Source organism: Aythya ferina (assembly GCF_964211825.1).
Source record: "Aythya ferina genome assembly, chromosome: 5".
NCBI classification, from domain to species: Eukaryota; Metazoa; Chordata; class Aves; order Anseriformes; family Anatidae; genus Aythya; species Aythya ferina.
The window spans coordinates 37,948,732-37,974,856 of record NC_140301.1 but is presented as its reverse complement, the minus strand read 5'-3'; the positions used below and the strand labels follow the sequence as shown (position 1 = coordinate 37,974,856).

Genomic DNA, 26,125 nt, shown 5'->3' with positions numbered 1-26,125 from the left:
TGTTTCCTTTAGCATCTCAAAATTTTCAGTCAGGTTTCTCCTTCACTCTCAGCCTGGATACCAAGCCTGTAGCAATCCTAGTTAAAGTATCTGGGTCAGCATTCAATAGATGTTTTTCCTTTTAGCTTCTCATTTTCAAAAATGTGTTTTAGTTTACTTCAAATAATATACTTATCTTGCGATTACAGAGAGGTATTTTGTTAGTTTCTAATGCTGTTTATAAAGCTAGCATACTCCTGGTGACTCTGAAATTGTGTAAGAAAACAAAATAAATAATGTAAATTCATCTTGAGAACATGTGAGCAATTGTACTCGAATTACTCCTGGACTGGTGGGATCTGAAAGCCAGGCCATGTGTCCCTTCAAAGGGAATTTTGCCTATGTTTGCAAGTGGATTTGGGAGTTGTCTAGAGATCTCCAGATGATAGTAGTAGATCCCTAAGTTTGTTTTTCTAGTCACAGAATGTCCTTGGTACAGAGGAGCACAGCACTAGAATTTGCTTGCCTTAAGTTTTCAAAAGAGCTGACTTTTAGATGGTATGCAAAGCCTAGCTGTTTGAACAGGTCTTTGCCTGAAGCTAGTTTTTTCCTTTGATGATGTAAGGAGTTTTTTTGTATTTTGCATCGCGCTCTACTAGGGCTTAATATGTGTGGTTATACATTGCTATCTCTGAAAGACATCGATAGGAACATTTTATAAAAGAAACCCTAAATAAATAAATAAATTGAGCTTTGATTTCTTTAGAATTGCTAAAATTTAATTAACTTCCAAGGATAAACTCAATTACTAGCATTCAGTACTGCCTTCGGTTTTGCTTGCTCACTTGGGGACTGTCTGGTCCCTGAAGAGGCAGCTGCAGGAGGAGGAGAGACAGACATAACACTAAACTCTCTGCTAAGGAAGTTGGTAAAAACCCAAGGGACGAGAAGTACCCGTGTTCATCTAGGAGGGTGTGACTGACAGGATTGCTACTTCATGGATGAGACTGGAGGACTGACTGGCTGGTTGTTTGGTTGTTCAGCCTGAACACTGGTCAGAGATAACAGATTGTGAATTAAAAGCAAAAAGCTCAACAAAAATGAACACGTCTGCATATTCTCTCCTCTCTCTGCTTTTTTTTTTTTTTTTTTTAATGTGTTTTCTGCTGATGACAAGTGCTGGGTTAATGACCCTAGTGACTGGTGATGTGTCTGCCGGATAACCAGGATACCAGCATTCAGTTTTCCACACCATACCTTTAGCAAGCATCAACCACATTTATCGTGTGATGCTTTGGTAGGCGTGAGGATTGTCCCTTCTTGTTTAGTCCTTGGCTTTTCTTCCACGTGCAGAGTAAAGAATGGCTGCACCATAGAGGTGGTGGCGTTTTGTTTTATTGTTGTTGTTTGGTTTGTTTTTGTTTTTTAAATGCAGATACCTGCAGATACAGAAACTGAACTGAAATAATGAACTTAACAAATGTGGGCCACAAAATAGCTATTTGGTTTTAACGAGCTGGTGACCTACAGGTTCTGATTCTTGCTACTAAAGCAGCCAGTCCTTTGCTAGGTGTCAGCTCCCTTACTTCTTTCGATTTCAGGAACAGTCCAAAACTTAGGGCTCTGCTGAGCCTATAAAATAGCCTAACATCCAAATATTCACTAATGCTGGGGAAGCACAGCAGTCTTGCTCAAATAACCTCTGGCATTTCTAGTCCCTTTAGGATTTGTGTATGCTTTGGTCTGTGCTGCCTGCCAGAGGAACAAAAGCTGTTTTTTCTCTGTGCTCTGACAGAAGTTGACAGGCTGGACATGGACACCTTCTGTCCTGTGACCTTTCTGTCCTTTGGGAATGCTCCTACAAAACCTGTCACAGTTTCCAGCAGGAGAACACTGAGCATGTTACACAAGACAATGTTTTTGGTTGGTCTTTGGCTACAAAACACATGATACCCCACCTGCTCAGAGACTAAAAATCTTCCTGGAAGGTTCTTTCTGCAGTTTCATCAGTGTAGTGCAGTGCTTTGTATACCAGGGATTTGGAGAAAGAAGAAGAAAGAATAACGTTAGCCCATCTAGCTCCTCCTTCATAGGGTCAATTCAGAATTTTTCCATCCCAGCAGCTTAGGCTTAAAAGTCCTGTGCACCGGATCTAGTACCACATCCTTATGGAATTAGGTGCAGGGTACAAAGCACTGGCAGAAAGTTTAGGCTGGTGTCTAGCCTGTTTCCTTTTTTCATTTCCTTCTCTTTCTCCAGGTTTTATGCTTCTCCTTGGTATTCAGTATTTCTTTTCTTTTTTTTTTTTTTTTTTTTTTTTTTTTTTGGGGGGGGGTGCTGTTGCTTTTGCAGGTGTTTGCTTTCTCTGTAGTAGCAGCTGTCTGGAGCTTAGTCCTTCCAGTGTTTCGGCTTGTTCTAGTCTTTCGGGTAATGTGTCCTCGATGTGCTGCCTTTGAGGAGTGGCAGTGCAGACACTGTAAAGGTCGCTGTGATCCTGTGGCTCTGTGACACGCTGCTGTTACAACTGTAGGTGTATTGTCACATCTTCTTTTTTCTTAAAATGTAAAAGGGAAAATGTCTGTGGTGCTGCAGCTGGTTTTTACAAAATGATTCATCAAATAACCCAGGTTCTCTGTGTGCCTTTAATTTGTAACGCCTCTATTGCTTCTGGCACTCTGCTGCCTCTGACATTATTCCTAAGTTATTACTGAACATCACACACATGAAATACCTTGTCTCTGTGTCATACGTGCTGTTCTCCAAGATGACACCTATTCCAGCTGAAGAAAGAGCATATGTACATGACTGCGCTTTCTTACAGAGACACAAAATAGAACTAACTCTATTAACTAAACTCTCCCACCTTATCGTAGGGGTGTATGATAAAAATGCAATGATGTGGAATTAATCTTAAAGCTTGGATAGGCCTCTCTGAGGACAGGCTATCTTAATGCCAAGGCAATTGGATGTGATGATTTATTGCTAGGAAGAGTGAAGTGCTGATTTTTTGCTGAGAGTCTTGTGGGCAGATGTCCCTATCACAAAAGCTGCTGAGTGCTTTTCTGAAGAGGATGCTGTTTTGCGACAAGAGAGACCTGTGTTATGAGCCCTGCTTTTCCTTAGATGTCTGATCTTAAGCAAGTCACTTGGCTTCTATGAACTTGTTCCATGTGTTCTGGTCACATCTGTGTATTAGAGGTTCTGATTAATTTATGTGCTGGGACAATTGCTTGAAATATCTATGAATGGCCTCAGTGTAGTAGGTCCACATCTTGCTTGGAACATATGGATACCTTTACATTTTTAATAGTTGTTCTTCAGAAATAACCTTTGTCTTTCTATACTTCAATTTTCCTATATGTGAAATGGAATTTAGAATACTTTCTTTTTAAAACCATAGAATAATTTATTTTGGAACAAACCTCTGGAGATTTCTAGCATAAACTCTGCTGAAATCCATGTTTCCTTCAGTGCTGTGCCTGGCTGTGTTTTGAATACCTTCAAGGATGGTGATTCCGCAACCTTTCTGAGGTTCCTGCTTCCACTGTTTGATAACCCTCAAAGTGAAAAATGTTCCTTTCCAGAGAGTTGGAATTTCCCTTTCTGCAGCTATGATCAATGCCTCTTGTCACTCCAAGGGCATATTGCTGGCTCATTTTCAAGTTGTTGTCCAGCGTGTCCTTTTCTGCAGAGTTGCTCCCTACCCAGCTGGTCCCTAGCCTGTACTGATGTGTGGAGTTATTCCTCTCCAGATGCAAGACTTTGCATTTATAGTTGTACATTAAACATTTCTTATAAGCCCTTTTCTCTGTCTTGTAAAGGTTTCTCTGACTGGTAGTTCTGTCTGTCCTTTCATCAGCCTTTCTCCCCAATTTAATGTCATTTGCTGACTTGATGAGGGTCTATTTTGTCCTATCATCCAGGTCCAGCTTTGATGAAATGTTTACTGTGACAGCTGTGTCATGTGAATTAATACAGAATCACAGAATGGTTGAGGTTGGAGGGGACTTCTGGAGGTCATCTAGTCCAACCTCCCTGATCAGGCAGGGTCACCTAGAGAATGTTGCACATTCAGGCAGATTTTGATCATCTCCAGAGAAGGAGACTCCACAGCCTCTCTGAGCAACCTGTTCCAGCGCTCGGTCACCCTCACAGTAAAGAAGTTTTTCCTTATATTCAGATGGCATTGGCATTTTTCAGTTTGTGCCCATTGCTTCTTAACCTATCACTGAGCATCACTGAAAAGAGTCTGGCCCCATCGTCTCGGCACCCTCCCTTAAGATACTTATACGCATTGATAAGATCTCCTCTCAGCCTTCTCTTCTCCAGGCTAGACAGGCCCAGCTCTCTCAGCCTTTCCTCATGAGAGAGACGTTCCTGTCCCCTTATCTTCGTTGCCTTCAGCTGGACTCTCTCCAGGAGCTTTGTGTCTCTTGTACTGCGGAGCCCAGAACTGGACACTGTATTCCAGGTGTAGCCTCACCAGGGCTGAGCAGAGGAGAAAATCACCTACTTCAAATATTCTTTTGCTTACTTTTCCTGTCCAGTCCTGGTACCATCAGATTCCTATATGTTCTCAGTACTTCTTTGCTTTGCTGGATGAATACCATTGAATAATGCTCAATTTTTACATGTTACTGTTCAGCCATTGCATTGCTAAGCTTGTGATGTTATGTTACAAGGTGGTGTACAGACACATGCTGATCCAGTCACTATACGGAAACACTTATGGCTTGGGGTTAAAGAGGACAGGGAGCTGTGTAAGAATCACTGTCTCTGATAGGAGTGTATTGGGGCAGGGAAGAATCTTTTATTTTCTTCCACTGAGCCTTAAACCTCACTCAATTATTGGAAGAAATGAACTAGACTGAGGCTGTAACTGAAAGCATTGATTGATGTCTCCTTATCCTCCTCTTTTAGGTACTATATCAGTGAACAGCAGACGCACCCCATTCACCGCTAGTGGGGAGAGCGAGATCCTAGATCTGGAAGGCGACATGTACCTGGGTGGGCTGCCAGAGAACCGGGCAGGGCTCATCCTTCCCACCGAGCTCTGGACAGCAATGCTGAACTATGGCTACGTCGGCTGTATCCGAGACTTGTTCATCGACGGACGAAGCAAGAACATCCGGCAGCTGGCAGAGGCGCAGAACGCAGCAGGAGTGAAGTCCTCCTGCTCCCGCCTGAGCACCAAGCAGTGCGACAGCTACCCCTGTAAGAATAATGCAGTCTGCAAGGATGGCTGGAACCGCTTCATCTGTGACTGCACTGGCACTGGCTATTGGGGTAGAACCTGTGAGCGAGGTAAGTTGAGTTTTCTGACCTCAGTTATGCGGAGCTGAAGTTGTGCAGGAGTACTAGAACAAAATCCAATGGTTCCATGATACTTTCTCCTGCCGATGTTGGTCTTTCCGGTGCTGAATTCTGGTCCCCACACTAAGAAAGCTCTCATCTCAGATGGTTTCTTTCCAGTCTTTTCCCACTTTCATTTCATGAGCTTACCTTCTTCATCCGCCACTTCACTCCCTAACTCTGAAGTCATTTTCTTCAGATTCTAGGATCACTTCAGCTGAGTACAGTTTTCCTTCTAAGGCAGACAATCCTGCTGCATGTGACAAGTTTCAGGCATATTACTGGAAACATTATCAAGTTTAAATTTGAATTATTGTGATATTTCTTGCACGAAACAGATGATGAACCCCAGTTCTGTCTAGTCTTCCTGTTTTTTACATGGTAGGATTTCCTTGATGGCTGTTTATAGGTGAAATTATGAAATTACCTAATGGGATTGTGTTAACAGCAACATGTCTCCAAGTTCACATCTGAAAGCAGATCTGTAGAAGATGGTGGGAGAGTCTCTGCCCCTTATCATTATGTTACTGTAAAGACATCTGATTGGAGATGTGAGGCAAGAGTATTGCTGGTACAGGCAGGCAAATGTATGTGTTCTAGACCACACGGAAATGAATTCAGTAATGTAAGATGTCTGAGCTACACTCTTGAACACCAGGTGGTTCCATTAATAGTTGTCCTTAGTGTACTGGTGACACCCTTGGAATGAGCAGTTAAAAAAATGCAGTGCTAAGATCACTTAAAAAATAAAATACTTCTTATAGAGTGTTTTCTGGTATTGAAACCAAGTTTTTTGTTGAATAGTTGCTCATTAACACTTCTTTCTGACTGTGCTGCCCTTACAGTACACCCAAGAAATAACTATAAACTATCAGCCCTATTAATCTTAGGGCTTTCAACACATTCTTTCTATTACCTTTTTGGCACCATGGCATAATGGTTATAGCATGTGTCTCAGAGTTGGAAGTTTGGATATTTTTAAGCCTCTGCCATAAATATGTAAGAAGCTGCTTTTCCACTCAGTGTTCCCCTCTATGCCTTTTTTACGTTAGATCACAGTACTGTATGACCCAAGAGAAACACTGTGGGAGTTAGGCACTATGCACAAAATGTGAGGCAGATGTGAGATTTTGTAATTCATTTGCTCTCCAGACGATTTTCTTTGCAGGAATTTTTTATTAATGACTAGAATTCTTTCGACAGACTGGGTAGGGTTTTTAGGCTTTACTGCAAAATATGTATGATCATTCATAAGGCTTCTCACAGCCAGCAATTTGCAGCATGCTGCCCTAAGCAGCAATTGCAGTTAATTGCCAGTGGTCCTTAAAACAGCTGAAGCGTCAACACTGCCATCCGTGCTGTGGGGACATGGGTGAAAACGTCATGTCATGAGATTCATGTGCATTGGCTGTGCCAATGTCAGCTCAGCAGTTCTCTCTTACTGACTACATTGGATTAGAGGATTCTGGAAGACGTAAAAGGTTTTTCTTAACCACAGACTTGTGAATCGTATTGGCCTGACTCTGTAGCCAGTGGCAAGTGAGCTTCCCATTCTTGATAATAATTGTGTAATGCTTCTCTGCTGCCCAGCCGCAATCAGTGTGTCAATCTCGGGAATCATGTGAGAAGAGCCTTTTGGAACCACTATAAACATTGCAGCTTTCGGACATGTTTCCAAAAAGTCAAAGATCAAGGGAAAGGTGGTGTGGCTGTGCGCAGGGTTGGAAAAGAAGATGTGGGATGACTGCTGGCTTTGCAAGTGGCATGAACTCAATTAAAGTAGTATTCTGATCTCTTTCTTTATATGACTCTGATAAGTACTCTGAGATTAAAAACTAGTAGAGACCTGGCAATGATAACTTGTGCTAAATAGCTAAGTTCCCTGTGCAGTCAGAGGAATGAGGTAGTTACTTCTCAGGAGAAATCCAAAGCAATTGTGTGATCTGCTTGCCTCCTTTTGTTGACTTGCCTTGTCTCCTTTCATGGGTTATGTTGAGATCCTGGTCTGATATTCACTACTGCTGCACTTCAGAAGGTGCTAGGAAGGAACTGACAGCACCAAACTGCCAAGGCTCCCAGATTGACAAAAGAGATGATGTCTTGTTGGGGTGGAGAAAAGAGGCTGACGGACAGGACATGATCCCACCTCTAAATGATGCTTTGAGTCCCTTGTAGTCTACTCTTCCTAGTCTGTGAATATTAGAGTTCTCCATTCCTGCTAAATGCCTGCTGTCTTTTCTCCCACGAACAACTTCCTTCTTCCACCCTTGCCCAGATGTCCTCTTGTGAGGACTCTTGGCCTTCCCAGTAACAGTTTGTCCTCGAGTGGCGCTGTGCCTGCATCTGAGAAGGTTATGATCTCCTTGCCTCACCCTGCCCATCAAGCTCTGATGTGCTCCTGTTACACCTGGTTAAAGTATGCATGGTGGAGAGGAAGATTTAGTCATGCGAGAGACTCCTAAAATGACAGGTGTTTGGGGGGGTTGTCGGAAATAAAAGGCAGACACAGAGAATTGGATGTGATCAAAGTTATTATGACTGCAAGTATATATTGCACTTCGTTTGCTAGGCCTTGGGTTGTGAAGTGTCAGGCATTAGAAAAAAAAAAAGTTTGGAGCTGTACTCTTCATGGTATTTAGTCATTCTTGCATCCTCAGGTTTTAGAAGGAATAGGAATATCAGAGAACAGTGCAGTGAAGTCTCTATTCTAGAACACCTTGTTCCATCAGGTCTGCCGTATTGCTAGTTGGTTTGAATAAAGGAATCAGACATGGGGTAAACTTTGTGAGAGATGACAGAAAGGATCCTCAAATGCAATGGGTAGCACGTTTCCTCCTGTTGTTTGTGAAATACCTTCTCATATTGAACCCAGCAGGAATTAGGGTGCGTTGCAAGTCTGTCCACAGAAAGGGCTGGAGGGCTGATACAGACAGGGAGGAGAACAGGAAGATGTGGAGTGGTTAAGCTGCCATGAGGGTTCTTTAGTGGTTTAAGGTACTTAATGTCTTCTGTGCTCTTTAGTTTCTAATTTGTTAGTACTCGACATCAGCCATGGCATCAGGTCACAGCAGCCCCCTGTTAATTGCACTAAATGGAAGTACTCGAGGTGGAATTTGAGGTCTGGCTCATGGAGTGCAATGTGTTTCCTTGCTGTAATAATAGAGTACCTCCTCACAACCCACAGATATTTTTTTTCTGAAAAGAACCCCAAGGCTCTGGCATTAAACAAGAAGGAGGAGATGAATGTGTGTTGTATTCACATAGCTATTTCCTGTAGCTGCAGGGAAGATGCCAGGAGCTCCAAAGGGTGATTGGGATCTGTTCTGCTGATCCTGAAAGCTCTCTGCAATGTTTTCCTTCCACCTGAACTTAGCAGAAGCCAAAAGCCCATGAACAAGGTCATATAGAAAAAGAGTACTGAAAATCAGATAGCGTTAGGCCAGTGAAAATTCAATGTTGTTCATCACTCACTTCCTAATGCTTTCTCCTACTTAATTGCCTCGGTTGGACTGCCTTTTATTATGAGGAGTATACTAATACGATACTGCGAGTTGATATGAGACTGCCAGTCATTTAAGACTGAAATAAAGGGCACTGAAGTTGAGATTTTAAGCCTTTCAAGTTAACTGCTCAGAACTGGCATACCTGGAGTCCTTTCTAGGTAAGAATGAAGAATCTTGTTCCAACTCTTTTCATTTGCTGAACTGCACCCAGTGTTTATTGCAGCAGACAAAGATATTCCATTCCAGTTCTCCCCAGGGCTGGAACCAGTGTCCTTTCCTGTTTGGGTTTGCTCACAGATGGGCGATTAAATCCTGAGCAAACCAGGCTTTCTCTGTGTTTTGCATCACACTGTTTGTGAACAGCAATGTACCTGCTGTTGGCAATGCTGATGTTGAGCATAGGGCTACACATTCAGTTTTATTATCTGCCTAGTACCTTTATGGCAATGTTTGCTAAGAACAGTTTAATGACAACAAACATCTGCCCATTATGTATGCAATAAACTGGGATGCTGTAAAATTACTGGTAATAAGAAATGCTACAAAATCATTTACTACATGGTTTAAGTGCTGCATCCGTTGATGTCTCAAGCACAGGTAGCAGCATAGATTTCATTTTTGTTTTAGTGAAGATATTTGATGATGATTACATATTTGAAGGTTTGTTTTAAAAAAAAACAAAGCACTCAAATATGTTGATGCTTTTTAGACAGTCCAGTCCTTCCAAGTCTACAGAGTTATGCTGTGTAACTGCAGAGAATTTATTTTCTTATAGGACTGATGGTTCCCAGGGGTGCTGGACGTGTCAGGAGAAAAGCCTTTGTTGCAGCGTTTTAATGCTTTTAATCCCAGATGGATCTCAAATATTCAAAGACTTCAGGAAAGTCAAAATATCAGAATAATATTTATGATTTCATGAGATAAAATCAAAGATCTTAGAGATCAGAAGGTCTATTCTGCAACTCATTTTTCATTAACTTACTAGTGCCAGGTAGGTCCCTGTTGTACAATTTGCCAGAATGTCTCCAAACAGCAGAAAAATAGATTCCATCTGAAATTGGAAAAAGTTCAAGTAATCCCTTCACACCCATTTGCATTTTCACCTTACTAATTTCATAGTAAAGTCTCTATTCAATATGACCTGAGGCATGTTAGCTTTGTTAAGGGCATTTGTGTGAGAAGTTCATTTTCTCACTTACCATCAATCTGTTTGTAATACATGGCTGTTTCCCTCAGTGGCTGGTCCAAGCAACTACTACTGTGGCATACGCTGTCCACAGTTCTTCTCAAGAAATGCTGGCCTATTTTTTTCTTTTTTGGACTTACCTTCTATCTCTCCATAATGACTGGCTGTTTCAGGGTAAGAGATTACTGTTTGGTGTTCTAACTGCTGTTTTTTTCCCAACTATATTAAGCTCAGGCCTTTATGTAAACTCAGCTTCTACCTAAAGATTTTGTAGTCTCCATCTTTGCTTCCTTTTCTTGCCTTCCATGGGGTAAGTTCTATTCTAACATCTCAACAGCTCCCACAGATGCATGAGATGTTGCTCTAGAGCCAGTAAGGACATCACAGCCAAGGTGGGCCTTGTAAAGGAAGAGAAGCAATGTGAAGGAACTATTTCAGTCTTCCAGTTGTGTGATGTCATATTGTGAGCCTTTGCACTCCACTTTGACTATATATCACCAGGACGAGTGATGGCCTTGTAATGCCTTTGTGATATCCTTGGTACAGAAGAGCGTGCAGTTAATTCTGCGGTCAGGGTGATTACATCTTTTTCGGAAAAGATTGTTTCATGGTCTTCAGGCTGTTGAACTTGAACCTTGAAGAGTCTTATTGACGTGACAGTATCTAACAGCATCTGCTGAGCAGTTGGGAAATCTGAGACCGTATAAAAATCAACTGATTCTCTCTCCTATATTTTACAATTATACGGTTATGAATTTTTATCTTGCCTTTGTCTTCATCCCATCTCCATCATTGTATGCTCTTGATATTTAAGGACACGTCTGCCTTCCTTGCTGCATGTGAATTTGTTAGTATGCCAGGTGCTCTTTATTTCATCTTAATATGTTAATTGATGCTACAGAAAAATAATTTCTGCTGTCTTTCTCTAAACTATGTTTCTGGCTGTATATTGCTGAGTGTAGCTATTGCAGGCTCCTCCTATTGAAGAAATATAATCATCCAAAACTATTAGATTTTGTGCCACTGTCAGCTCCTATAAAGGGCACTTGAACAACAAAACAGATGTTACATGGGTGGATCAGTAAGAACATTTAGTTAATGCTTTTTAGCTTGTTATACTTTTGCTAGTATAGGCCTCTTCTACAGGACTAATACTGTAGTGGCATATTTGTTTATCTGTTGTTTTATAAATGGCAGCTCAGACCAATGGCTTCTTAATACCATCCACAAATTACACCACATCTGTAATTCAAGGCACGATGCTGCTTAAATAACTCTCACGTTAAAGGAGAGGTTATCATAGCAGGTGTGTTTTGCTTGAATCAGACTGTATGAAGTGAACATAACTTAGGAAATCTTGGACCATCTGGAGTCATAAGTCACCATGCAGAAAGGAAATACTATTTCACCTTCTCATCCTAACTCTCCCAGGTAGTCATACGTCGTACGTGTCAGATGCATGTTCCAGAATGGGCTTGCTTGTTTCGAGTATGCACCACATCTGCTGTGACCTGTCAGGTAGCTGGAGATAAACTGATGACATCTTCTGGAAGAGTTGCTTCAGACCGTGTGGTATCTTTGAGTCTTCTGTTGCTCAGTGCCTGGTCTCAGTCCCTGTGGCTTTATAACCCCTTTGCTTTTCATACCCTTGCATCAGATCAGTTTGTGTTTCTGCTGAGACTACCAGTTGTCCCTACAAGTAATGGCATTTCTTGATGGAAGTGGCCAGGATGAAGTACATTCATTTGTCATGAAAAATTATTTCCAGTATTTAAACTGACTGTATAGGCCTTGGAGATGTTATCTGTGAAATTAGCTTTCTCTCTCTCTCTCTGCTTTGCCCAGTGGAAGCCTTCAAGCTGAAAGGCAGACATTGGCACAGCACTCTCATTTTCTTTCTCATTTCTTCTTTATTCATCTCAGAAGGAGAGGAAGGACTTGGAATTCATGATGCTCCTTTAATTGACTCTATCTCTGTGTGGAGATAGGCAGTCACCCCTTGGACACTGATTGATTGGATTAGGCTAGTATGTGATATGGAAAGGATATTCATCACCGCAAGCATGGAAAGGTCGTATTTGGTAGTGTATATTGGCTCAATCAGATCTGCTTGGTTTCTTTGCCTTTCCTCATATGCAGTTAATCAACAGAACAGGTCACAGGGTGGTTCTGGTCAATCCCTCTCTAGGTATACCAGAGTTCAAGGTATGACAGTCCTGAGCTAAACCACTCTCACTCACTGTTCTAAAGGGCCTAAGAATACACAAAGGAAAGATGATTTTCACTGCCTTTATTTGCTTCCTTACCAGCATCCTCATTTTTTTTTTGGTACACAGTCAAGAGCAAGAAGGTTAAAATTAGGAGGTAAGGTAAGGTGCAGAAGAGGGAATCTGTCCTGATAAATGAAATCTCAATATGAGTTTGAGAGCTACTTTGTGATGATTGCACGTGGTAAGTAGGTAAAACCCAAAACATAGGACATATCCATCACATTAGTGCAGAAGTCATCTCACCGAACAGACAAGGAAGTGGTGATAATATACAAGAAGAGCAGCTTGATACTAAGTCCTGTTAGTTTCATGATGCTTCCATTCTTTATGGCCTGCAGGTACTTACTTGTAAAGTTCTGCCTGGAAGGCAAAGTCTTCTTGTGGTCAGCCTAGACCCCTCTGGGTACGGGTTTCCTTCCATCCTAATCTTGTGTTCCTTTGTGCAACTTAACGTTTTTTTCTATTCCTGAACAAGGAAGAATCGTAATCCTTTATGTTGCAGTATTGCTAAAGGGAGCAGAAGACAGGACTGGTTGGAGGGGACTACCCTTGGAAGTTGTATCAAAGGAGCAGAGTTTAGGATTCAAATGGAGTCATGTGGAATTGGACTTTTAAGTCTGGCTACCCCCAATACCCACAGGCCCCATTTCAAACTGCTGAGAAAAGAAAAATACTGTATTTTAAATAGTGAATTTTTATCTGGTACCTTTCATTAAGTGAGTAAAAATGGAAAATGAGAATTCAGCCCTCAGCTGAAAAGCATGTTAGATTGACAGCTTGGGGAGTCCTATGCTTGTGCGCAGAATGAGAAATATATGCAGAGTAGCTATCCTTTATAGGCCTCATTCCTCTCTTAGAGGAGTATTTGCGTTAAAGATTAGAAGGTAGGTCAGTCTTTCTGACCTGCTGGGTCTTTGGTAGAGCTGCAAAGTAGAGTAGTGAAAGGAAGAACTCTTCTATAGCTCTGATTTCCCCTCTGTTGCTTGTGTGACTGCAAGAGGAAAGCTGAAGGCAGAGCCTTAAGGTACCTTTGTGCACCCAGCCCAGGGAGCAGAGCAAGGCGTGCTGTGCTGCACTAGAATGGAAAGGAGCTTGTGCTGCATGTCTCACCTGCCATGTTAGGACAAGGTTTACCCCTGAAACAGTGACTGGCAAAAGGTGTACTTGCCAAATAGTGGAAAAAATGCAGGAATACAGAAAACATGTCAAGTATTTGATAACTTAAAAAAAACAAACAAACAAAAAAAAACACACACAAAAAAACAAACAACAGAACACACAACCTCTGGCATGAATCTTTGTGACTGAAGAGAAAAATGAGGTGAATGTGAAGACTCTCCTGATACAAAGCAATCTCACAAAACTGTAGAGTTCTTGCACTAACCTCAGTGTAGGAGATCTGGTTTCTAGGTGTGGAAGGCTTCCAATTAAGTTTCTGGTTAGGGACACAACCAAGTTTTCACTATTTCATTACCAACTCCAAAGTGATGTTCTGTTCTGTTGTGGTTTGTCTTTTTGATGTAAGCCCCCGAAGTCACTGCTGCTCCGTTTTCTGTGGTCAGCCCTCTTGTCCAATTTGTGCAAATCTCCTTTATTCTGCATTTGCATATGTTTGTTCTATTCTCTCTGTGGACTGACCAGTGCATAGTTTTAGCTTTTCCCTTTCTGTCAAGCGTTTCTAGAGGATGATTTAGCACTGCAGCCAAGGTAATTGCTGTGTTTTTGATAAGTGCAGCTGTTCTTGTTGAACACAGTGTTGGTGTGCTGAGGATGTGGCTAAAGGAACAGGTAATAGGTGGCAGTCTACTTTGCAGGAGTCCTGGTGTGATGCAGGGAGATCCTCTGTGATGTGGAGGAGCTGGCATCAGCCACCTTGGTGAATGGGGTGGAGACTGTCCGGGATTGAGCAGGGAGATTTACTTCTTTCTCAGACTGTCACCCTCCTTATTTCCTGAAGGAGCATCACAATTCTGTGTGTAGGCTGGGTATCTTTTTCTTGTGTCATTTTATAGCCTGCCTCCCTTTCAGGTTAAGGGGATTAGAGTAAAAGGAAATAGAAATATTTTATGCTGAATTTTGAATAGCTCACTTGGGTTTTGCTTTTATTTTTTATTTTTACTTAAAGTCAAAGGTACTTGGGTTGTTTAAAACAAAAAAAAAGCAAACAAAAAAATACACATAAATGAACACCACAAACAGTGATGTCAAAGAGTAGTGGATCCAGCAGACAGAAGTACTTGTGTCCAAATAAAAAAGGCAGAAAAGTGTAGGCTGGAATTGGTATTGACTGTGCAGCATGCACAGTGCTAATGGACCTGCAGAAGAAACAAGAACATTCCAGCCATAAAATGAAAACCTGGTCCACTGTGAATACAGATGAGAGTAGGAAAGGCACTGCTTTTATGGGGCTCTTTTTTCACACATGGCCTCTTGAGCTAACCTGCTTATAAAGTCAGAGTGACACAATGTAGATTAGCAATCAGTGTCCTCGTTTAGTCATTTCTCCCCAGGTTGATATACAGTGCTGTGATTTCTTTTTTCTTTTGTCTTTTCCTGCTGTCTGGTGACTATTTGCTAAACCAATCTATTGTCTTTTAGACTGTTTTATTCGGAGAGAAACCATAAAAGTTAAAAGTTGATTGTTTATCCTTTTTTGTGTGTGTATTGCTGATAGTTCATTCCTTGGTCTGCACCACCAGCAAGGCTTCAGCTGGTAAGTTTTCCAGAAGGAGCTCTGAAACAGCCACCACATCCCTTCTGCTGTGAGTGAGCTCTTCCCAAGCACCCCATCACTCAGGTTAGGGAGGTGTGCTGGCCCGGAGGCTGCAGAGATCTATCAAATAGATGTTCCCCATCAAAGCACTGACCAATAAAACCCTGTTAAAGCTGTGTGACACCCGTAGGTCTCTTCTCCCATGTGGATCACTTGCGAGGGAATAACCTGCTAGGCACAGAAGAGATGTTGCGTGCCAGGAGCTGGAGCTCAGCATCTGTTTGGGCACCTGCAAGTGGCTCTATGTTAATTTTTTTTTTTTTTCCTGCTTAACCACTGTTCCTGGATTACACACTTGAACAAGTCCTTGGTTAAGGCTAGTGTTATAACAGCGTATAAGCGGAGTGTTCTCAAAAAGAGATAGGTATCATTGCCATTTTACATTTTGGGAAACTGAGACACAATTAAGGTACTTACTCAAGATTACAAAAGTAATTAGCCACAGACTCAGGCTGAGGGGGTTGAATTTACTTCATTGGGACTTAAATGTCTGAATCTAAGATATCAGATAATTTAGTCATTAGACTCCTAGGTCACTAAGCTACTTTTTCCACCTTGAGAAAGCTGTCTGAGGTCCCTAAAATAATACTCGCAGACCTCTACAGAAATGGTGATGTTTATTTTATTAGCAGTTCCTAGAGATAAATACCTTTATACCGTGATAGGATGGAGATAATTCATGTCAGAACGTGAGTTCCTTCATCTCCTCCTCGTCTGTTTCCCACTCAGAAGAGCACTGCTGAATCACTTAGGCCTTTCAGCCAAGCAGTAATGAAAAGCTGATTACTGTGCAGCTCTCCATGGGCCAGCCTCTCTCTTATCCTGCATTGCACTAACTCAGCTGTCCTTTCCTGTGTGCCTGGCCGAAATCTAGGGGACTCAGGGACAGCTAGTATGTGTAGGAAGTCATTAAAGACATGCTTATAAGACAAAACTTAAGTTGCACAAACTATAACTTAAGGAATAAATGAACTTCTGGGAAATGTTACATGACAGGGAGAGAAAAGACAGTGATTTCCTCAGGATGTGGGTAAAACTGCAACTGTGCTATTACATGTGAAGTCTTTCCAAAGCTGCCTCACAGGTGCTGTTCAGGAGGTGTGCCTCAGTACACCTGGCACGGAGAGCCCACCTCTACAGTGTGTGCAGTCCTGCTTGCTCTGCAGGACTGCTGCTCCCGTGGCAGTACCTGGAGGTGAGCTTTGTGAGCATGGGTGGTTGTGTCATATGAATTCCATGTCGCTGCTGGGATAGTAAGTACATTTGGTCAAGGCTTCTTGCAAAACAAGCCTTGGCATACATGGGATGTAAGTAGTTCAGACCTTCACAAAGATGCCCAATATAGACACATGTTTTGATTCTCTTTCTGGCTTACCAGCACCATCAGACGAGTTACGTTTTCCTGTGCTTTTTCTTCCACAGCTGCAAAAAGCAGATATTTGAGACTTTCATAAGTCAAAGAAGGGTTGCAAGGGGAAAAAAATCACCAGTCATTAAGTGCTTCAGATACTAGGATGGGAAAAGCTGAACACCAGCAAAATGCTGATTTTAGTTAATCTTTGAATTTTGGTTTCATGGTTTTTCTCAAGCTTAATGCATCTCTTGGCATGGGAACAGGTAGAAAATCTGACCTAGTGGTAGATATTTATTTTCGTGTTATCTAACTCATTATTGCTAGATGATGCATAGTATTTTACTTTGCTCATCAGTACAGATGTGTGCAGTTTTTGGTTTTGTGTATTAATAATTTGAGTTTATATCCCCAAAGGGACAATATTGCCCCGACCACCAGCATTTATTAAAAATCCTTAAAGGTCATAGAGATTTTCTTTTAAAACAGCAGTGGCTTCCTATCTTGTACTACTTTTCTATACCTTCAATGCTAATGCAATCCTTGTGTGTTTTTTCAGGCACAGTTCTGGTGGTTTTTTTGGAGGTATACAAACAACCTTTTGTAGATCAAATGTTGTAGCACTTGAGCCACTCAAGGGGAAAAACTTCCTAGTTGCTTTGGCATTGAAAAGGTAAAATTATTCATTGCCCTTTATGAAGCACTAAACAAACGATGAGATTTTGTATGGTGTGTCAATGATTGGCTGAATATATTTAACTCAGTAGTGATACGAGATTTACAGAGCACAGAAGAAGGGAGCCTTAAATACTTTTACCCATTGACCTTTGTCAGGATAATAATCTTGAATATCAACTGCTCACCAGCCCTAATGAAGTGCTGTTGGACACTTAGCTTACAGGCACGCTAGTGAGAATTGTTCGTAGTTTTGCTGGTAGAAATATATCTTCAAGAAATGTGAGTATAAAAAGTATATTCCCCTAACAAGCTTCTGCTTCCTATTAAAGAAAAAGAAAGGGTAAGGAGTCTCCTGTCAAGTACCTTAGACTAAGATCCACCAGTGTGAAGGAAACGTGAAGGAAAAAAATAAGTTGAAATATAGTCAGGAGACCAAAGGGAGGAATTACGGAGAAAGATTAGAAGAGTTCAGTGTGTATTACTTGGTTAAATGATAACCTGAGGGGAGCGTGATTTAATCCACATCGATGGGAGGACTGCCTTCCTCCAGTAAGGGACTTATTTAAGAAAGCTCATAGGAACTGTGGAATACTGGCTTAAATTAAAAAAGGAAAGTATCATAGTAAACACTTTGTTAATAAGCTTTATATATATTTTTTGTTTTACTTTGCTATAACAGAAACCCCAGGGAAAGGATGGAAATTACATCAGTTAAACACTGGAAATGAAAGTGGCTACAAGATCACAGTATGGCCAGGTTGCTATATTCCGTAACGTAATGTGCTTTGTAGCATGGAAGGAAGGGAAGGGAGCTGAATGATCTGTCTGGCTCTTCTATTTCTAGCTTGGATGTTTTTTTGAAATGTATTCCTCTGAATAATGAAAACTTGGAAACGTCTTCCAACTTCAAAAGACTTTTTTCCTTTCTAAATACCACTAATAACTTGATACGCTTTCCCAATTAGTGAGAAAGTGAATAAATGTATAAAATATGCAAGACATGGATTCCCAAAGTATAGTTTGTCTGATTCTTAATGAAATTACTTATTATAACTCATTCTGAATTAGGAAGGGTAGAATAATTTATTATGTAAAAAAAAAAAAACAAAAACAACAAAAAAAAACACAAAACAACAACAACAAAAAAACCCTTTTGATACCTCAGTTTCTTTGCTATATCATATTAAATAATTGTGGAACAAATTCTACTATTGGGCAAATTGGAAACAGTAGTATGTAGCATGTTCAGGAGAAAAGGAAGCTATTAAGGCAGGTTTTTTTCTTTCCAAATACAGAGTAAGAAGCAGCTATTAGCAGAAAAACTCAAACCCCCATTAGAAGAGGTACACAGAGTGGTACGAGGAAGGGAAACATGGGGAAGCGTAGCATACCCAGGGTCTGTGAGTGAAGTGCTGGTAAAGGAGAGCCTGATGTAAGGGTCATTCTCTGTGGGCAGTGTCTGAGCAGGAGCAGGTGAGGTTGGTGCTGCTCACTGTGTGGCAGGCAGAGGATGGAGGCTTCTCTGACTGCCCAGCTGCCCTCCCAGAGATTGCTCATCAGGAAGAGAAAAAGGGGGAGGACGGGATGTGGGAGACTACTTTGGGAAGCTCTAAGGGCTGTAGTCTGCCATTTACTTCACTTGCATTACAGTCTGGCTCTGTCATGTGCTTTGTTTGATCTTGAACAAAACATTTGAGTTCTGATGCATAAAGACAATAAATTCTTAAAAGTCAGAGCTGACCTGTGTAGAGTTTAGGGGACAATCTCTTGGAGTAAAATCCCCTTAAAATAAGTTACATGTCTACAGAACAAAAAGTTCATTAAAGATGAGAATGATGCTCACAACAGCCACTGCACTGCCAGTGGCTGGGGGAGAGCAGGGACAGGATGTAGGCATTGTGTGTCAGGTAGAGGCTGCGCGCAGGTCCTCTCTCCCAGATGGAGTTTTGCTCTCACTGCAGCCTTGAATTTGATGCCCACACGAATATGAAATTTACACTCTGAAGCCTATTTCAAGATTTACAGCTGCAGTGTGTTGAGGCACTTCAGTAGTTGCTCAGTTTTTACATCCGCTTCTTTCCAATAAACTAAAAGTTATTTTGGTGCTGGATAGTAAACTGCTTGCAATTCTGTGTCTTGATCTGTCCACGCATCCAATTGCTCCCAGGATGTCCTCTGCTTTGTCCAAGGGTTTTGCAAGTGACTGTGCACCTATATCCTGTATCCTTTGTCTTGGCAACCTTGTACCTCCTGGTGGATGTGCTAGTGCCATGTTTGAAAGGTGTTAAATCTTGGGACCTTCTCAGACTGGTCTTTTATATATATATATGTATATATGGATTTCACATGTATATATATTTATATATATGTATGATTGATATTTTTCTGTTGAGCTGTGTCAGGACTGAGCAAGAAAAGCACTATGATTTCCTCTTCCAGATGCGGGTGGAATTGGAGTTATGGCAGTCCTGCAGCAATCCCTGCTGGCTTTGGTGCGTTTGTTGGAGCACAGCTGTGCCCAGCAGCTGGTCTGGAATCAGGGAACTGGGAAATTTGCACAGTTAGCAGATATAAATAGAGAATCTGTAACTATGAAAGATGCTTAACTCTGCAGTAAATAAGTCCTAGTCCAAATAAAAGGCTAATTGAAATCTTAAAAAACTGTCTTGTGCCTCAGTTCCTCCCCTTTTGATTCTCTCTTTATCTGCAGAATTTGAAAGAGAAACAGGTGTTATATCTATAGAGTCTTACCATCTATGTTTCAAGTGATGTCAAGAGCTGTCCTTTTTCCCTTACAGATTTTGATATTTTTTTTTTAGGGTTTTGAATTATTTTCCAGTTTCCAAGGGAACTATCGACCTCCTCATTATTTTGAGTTCAGCTTGATATTCTGACAATTTTTCAGTGCCTGTCTGATGAAGACTGGGACAAGGAGGGGTTCGGTAGCTCTTGGAGCATCCTAAAGGTGTGGAAGAGCGGCATGGTGCTGGTGGAACAGTTCAGAGCATCGGGCTGTGCTCCTGCACTACCGAGGTTTTGCAGTGTGACACTGGAGGAGCTTGGCTCCTATTTCTCTCTTCACTTCTGCTGTGAAAGAAAGCTGGTTCAAAAAGCATTCTCGAGGGTACCTGAATGCTTTCAAATTGTGCTGGAGATTTCATATAACGGGAATTGTGGGCAGGAAGCCCATCCCATTAGTAGACCTACCCTTTTCCCTGGTTTGTCACAGAGTATTTCAGCTGCTTATTTTAGAAAAAAGGATGTTCTCTGTGGTGTGATCTTTAGCTTTTCCAGGTGCAAATGAGGAAAAGATTTTCTTGAATTGACACCTGCTCATCCCACACCAGTGCAGGTAGCAACTTGGTTCCCTGCCTGGCGAGCAGCTGGCAGGGCAGAGAGGCTGTGCAGGAGGACCACTGGGATGAGCTTCATGTCTCTGCCTCCTTCTTCACCCCATGAGGAGAGAGTGCTGCCCTAACTCCCTTGGCAGACAGGCAGTGAGAGCTTCCCAGCACTACTGGCAGAAGTGAAGAGTCGTTCTCAGCCTCCTTCACCCTCTGATGGCCTCAGGCAGCGCCGCCTCCCCACTGCCCCTCAGCATCCCAGCAAGGGCTGCAGCCCCAGGCCCACAGCCTCCTGCCCCATCGCTCTGCTCGGCATGTTAAAGTCCTATGGGCACCCCCAGGGGGAAAAACTTTACACTCCTTGATTTCAAATGGATGTGAAATATTTCCTGAAGCGCATTGTTGTGTGAATGCACCTACATGCACCCGGCCTTGTCACCCCTCAGGGATCCATCCCAGCCCTGCAGCCCCTGCACAGGTGCTTAGGGGGAGGCCTGCAGCAGGCATGCTGTGCCCTGCAAATACCGTGTGCTGTCTGGCACATGGGGGAGCCTGGGGTAGGAGCTAGATAGAAGTGGTTCTTGTGCACAGGAAGCTGCATGTCTGCTCCTGTGGCTGGAGAGCTTAACACCCCTTTTCTCTAGACATACAGGGATTGATGGATCATGCATTAAGCCGTGAGTCTTTCAACTCTTCGATGACTCTGTTAGTTTAAGGTGATAGCAAGTTGGGAAGAGAATTGTATGAAGGAAGTATGCTTTTCTGTATGGATTCTAGGTGCTCGTCTTCCATCACGTCCCTGACATCTTTCCCTGGCCCTTACGTTCACATTTAAAAGGCGAGTAAGTAAATTGAGCTGTTTGGTGATAGTACAGCAAGGCTCTGACAGTCTGTCAGCAGTGGATTCCACATGTATCTCTGCCTGATCTGTTTTGATTTCTAATTTGCATATTGAATATTATTTTGTATATCAAATATGCAATATATTGTTTTTATTTTTGTAATGATTTTTAAAGCAAGTACCTGAAAATAGTTTTTTAAAGAGAGATAAATTATAATCTTTCCTACTTTCAGACCTACTTGTTGAATTGGTCTTAAGAGTCCTGATCTGAGTGTATTTAGCTATTAAGCCAGATCCAGTGTTATTAGGGGCTCAGTGCAAACACAGCAAGGAGGTCCTACTAAATATTGCCTCAGGAATGGAGGGAGGGGAATACTGACCCATTTGGACTAAGTTCTAGTGCATAACAAGGCTATAAATCATGCCCGTACATGAGTCACCGAGGAGAGGGATTTGGGAACTGTACTACCACATCCCGGGGCAAATGGTAAGGGGCTGAAAAGAGAATGCTTTGGTTGTGGCATGAATGAAATGTCCAGAAAATTGGTATCAGGATCAGTGGGGTAATTTATCTGGTTTAGCTCAGTAGCATTTCTGCACTCTTCCAGTGCTAGTAGCTTTTATTAGAAATTAAGACATTTTCTGTCCTCAAAAAAATCCAGGATTGAACTTTGGCTTTAGTATATTCTTCGTCTGTGGTATAAAACCTAGACTCAAATCTGTCAGTTTGAGAAAATAATCGCATACCTGATGAAGATACATTTTGTCACTTCAAACATACATGTTTGCTTCACCAGTAGCCAGTGCTGTAGGAAGCAGCATATAATTAGATGTTGCTGAAGAAAAAAAAAAAGTCTATCCACATAGAAGACATACATGTAGATCAAAGCAGCATCGGTGTCTTTTTGTGCTGGCTACTAATCCTGGTTCCGAGTTACAGTTTCACCATTAGGTGGCAGTTGCACCTACTCTTGGATTTTCTCAGTGTGCTAAACTGAGGAATTGCCTCTTTTCCTTCCAAACTTGAGGAAATCTTAACTCCCTCTGGATTCCACACCATGGGCACCTCTGTGAAAATCAGCAGCGTAATGCTGGGTGGTATAGTGTAGCTTCTTGCTGTCAGAACCCAAGAAATACGGAAATCAATATTTCATCTTAAATAAATAATGCAATTTAGTAATTAAAGGAATGACCTGTGATGCTGTGGAAGTTTAGAACTGTGTGAACCCATCAGTTACATGATATTATGGGGACTCTCTTCAATATTTGAATCCTTACCTCTGCCCTTTTATAACTTCTTTTGAGAAATGTGCACACTCCCAAGTTCCTGACAGAGGGAAAATCAGTTCGTAATTCTCCTTTCTTGGTTTGAGTAACTTGTCCAGCTGCAAAGTCCCTTCTCCTTATTTCAATCTTAATAAACATCTGGGCTTCCTCTGTAGCTGGTAAGTGTAGGAGTAGAATCTGCAAACAAATTTAATTTTGAAGTCTTCTGCTAGAGCTGAGGGTAGCTAGACTTTGAAACAAATCCAGCTCTGAGGTGCTATTTCAAAGAGCATATCATAAAGACCTTGTTTTAAAGCTAGGCAAAGAGGTCAAAAGCAAAGGCTGCAATCCCAATGCTTTGAAATAAAAAAAAAAATGTTACTGCACCCTGGGAATGTTTAGACTGATCCTTTAAACTTTTTTGAGTTGAACTCTCAATGAATATTACATGCAGTTCTTTTTGTGAACTTAGGGCTCAGGATTGAGAGACTGCTTTTTCCTCAGCATCGGTTTAAGAGTACTCCCATTGCATCCAAGATGCTAAGGACTGAACAAGACTCAAAGCTGTTCTGTGCCTCAAAGTACAATATGTCCAAGCCACAGCTAAGCCACATGACTGAGAAGCTATGGGAAAGGTTTGCGTTTTGTAGGATTTTCATAGCAGAACAGCACCTGCTGGTGCACAGCAAAGATCTCACTCTGCCTGGTTACTAGTACCGTTGATCAAACCCCACGGCTGTCACATTCCTAGTTGCTCAGAACTTGACTTTCCACGTGAAAAAAATGAGAGCTTTGCTCCACTTCATTTTGGCATGTTTATCTCTTGTGTTCCTCCCTTCATGGAATTTAGTCCAGCTGACACCAGAGGAGTGTTTATGTAGTGCTCAGAGCAAGTGATGAGCTCTGGAAGGGCAAGTGGCTGCAGGTGTAGCCATGTGCCTCCCAGGAGGAAGGGTGTAATGTGACTAGATGCAGCTCTTGTTGCTGTAATTGCATGCAGAATGTTGTTCTTACATGGTAAAATTGCTGTTATGGCAAACTCAGCCCCTTAACTCCTATCCAAGGTAATGATATTGCGTGTTTGGCAGCACTGTGCAAATCCTATTCTGTTGTTTTCCAGAGTTGGTTGGAAATTGGAAGAAGAGATTTGAAAAATATTATGAGGTTTGATTTCTGTTTAACAGAAAGGAATTTTCTGACATACTGGTTTTTATCTTGTGCAAGTTGCTGGCCAATTTTGCTGCTCTGTGGATAGGCTCCAAATAACAGCTGTGGGCTCCCTGCACCGCTCTGTCTGTCCTCACCATGGAGCTTTCTCTGCCTGGTGTCTCTTGCGTTGGGTTTTGTGACTCCTTCGAAGTGTGGGTGGGTGTAAGTGAAGCAGCTCGGGTCTGCCCGTTTGCCTGAGCAATCCCTGACCATTGCTCCCCGCAGCTGAAGGCTGTCTCTCCAGAGCCACAGCCCAGCTTTCCCATTCCTTTCCTGGGGTGCAGAAACAGGAGGGGGCGTAGACCTCAGAAAGCCCAAAAGAAGGGTTTAGATATCACTAGAGCAACAAGCTGTTGAAAAGTGAAAGTAGTAAAATAAAGCTGCTTGCTGCAAGATCACTTTTCGCCTTCGGATGTTGTAATTATTTTTTTCTTCAGTTTTCATCGGTAATGTTTAATGGTTTTTATCACTATAGAAAAATGATGTTTAAGACAGTAGAAAATGTCTGAGTTTGTCTCCCTGCCCCCTTTTCAGCCTTGTATAATGAGGAAGATAAAAATTTTCATTTCTCAAGTAAACACAATTTGCTGGTAGGGCCGGTTCTAGTCAGGCTATCTCAGACCCTGGAAAAACGTCATGATGGATTTGCCACAGCCTTTATACAAGGTTAATCTGATAGCCACGCTCTCATCTGCTTTTGCCATGCTTTGTTAAATTGTGTTGGGCTCTGTTTGTATAATCTCACTTTCTCTGATACCTCTTTAGAGGTTTGGCCAAGTAATCCGAGCGAAAGCATTTCAGGTCTCCAGTCCTCCAGACACGCACGTGACTGTCTGTACATCCCCCAAACTTACCTTGCCTTCCATCTTTCAGTGTTCGTGTTCTGATTCATTCCTTTCTACCTTGTTACAGAGTTTAGTCTTACTAGGTAACTACTTCATATCAACAACAGTTAATTGCTATAGCAGAATTGTGCATCTAATTACCTTTGTGGGTAATTTCCAGAAAATAGATAGTGATTAGCTGTCCTGACCTTCCCTGTGATCCCACTCAGCTAAATGGGAGGTTTTTTGCAATTTACTTTCCTAGTTCTCTATCTCCTGCACATAAGAGTTTAGGAGACATTTTAGGTGAAGACAAACTGTTCTTTCCATCCTACACAGTGGCTGTCGGTGGCTATTTTTTATTATTATTATTTAAAAAAAATATATATATATATATTTTTATTAGGATCAAGGATCTATTCTTATAGATTGAACTTCCCATCTGCCACTGAAATTAGCAAACATGTCACGATCAGTAGCTTTGTTCTTACACCACTTGTCTAAGGTATTTTTGAACTCTGATCTTTAGGAGCAAGTATATGTTGTTTGAATTCACTGCACCTCCCTTGGGATGAGGATATTGACCATATTGTCCCTACTACTGCTCTTCTGAACAGTGAGAGAGTTAGTGCAGATGGGATGGGAGACCTAGTTCTTCCTTTAGTCAGGCATTAGAATGAGTTGTCCAGGGAAGTGTTGGAGTCACTGTCCCTGGGGGTGTTTAAGGAGTGGTTGGACCTGGTGCTTCAGGACAGGGTTTAGTGGGGGACATTGGTGGTAATGGGATGGTTGGACCAGATGATCTTGGAGGTCTTTTCCAACCTTTATGATTCTATTATTCTTGCTAATAGCTTGTGTGATGGTTAGGTTTAGCATGTAGAGAAGTTGTTCAAGAACCTAGAGAACCTCAGAATACCATGGTAAATGAAGCAGTGTCATGCAGGAGGTGCTGACTGATAAGCAAATGCTGAATTTTTGGTTTGAGTCAAATTACAGGTCTGTGGCAACCCTTTTCCCTGATGGGCTGCATTTAATCTGGCATAATTTGATGTAATGGGTCAGAAATATTGTAACAAAATACATCACATCTGGTTAGCTGCTAGCAATCTGGAGAGTAAATGTCCCTTTGGACTGTATTACAGTACACAGAAGTGCGCTAGACAAGATAAACAATGGGTACTTCAGCATCAAAACTCTCTTAAACTAGAAAAACTCTGAGTAAAAGAGAAGAACACAGGATGTGGGCACATTTCCAAAGCTTGTCTGTAAGTGGATGCAAATGTCTTGATATGGAGGGGATTTTTGACTCGTTTGCTATTTCAGAGAGGAGCAGGAGAGATCCAAGCATTTCAGCAAAAGTCCAAGATGGTAATTTGAGAATCTTGTGGGAACAACTGTACTGTATGATTCCCTAGTCTGACTCCATTTCAGTCACCATACCTGGTGATTTCTACATTTGGTGTTGGTTTGAGTCCAAGTAGCATCAGGCCTCAGGAACTATCTCAGTGTACTGACAGTAACAGCTAAAGCAGATTCAGCTTTACTTGAC

General features: G+C 41.8%; 1 protein-coding gene across 20 annotated transcripts in view; it reads left to right on the top strand.

Moving 5' to 3' along the window:
- Positions 1-26,125, top strand: part of NRXN3 (neurexin 3) — a 979,419-nt gene that overhangs the window by 291,969 nt on the left and 661,325 nt on the right. For all 20 annotated transcript variants that reach the window (XR_014693677.1, XR_014693678.1, XR_014693679.1 and 17 more), the window contains exon 8: positions 4,900-5,283. Coding sequence is in view for 17 of the 20 variants with exons in the window: in XM_084521425.1 (XP_084377551.1) it covers positions 4,900-5,283 (384 nt within the window). In the remaining 3 variants the exon portion in view is untranslated. The remainder of the gene's footprint in view (positions 1-4,899; positions 5,284-26,125) is intronic.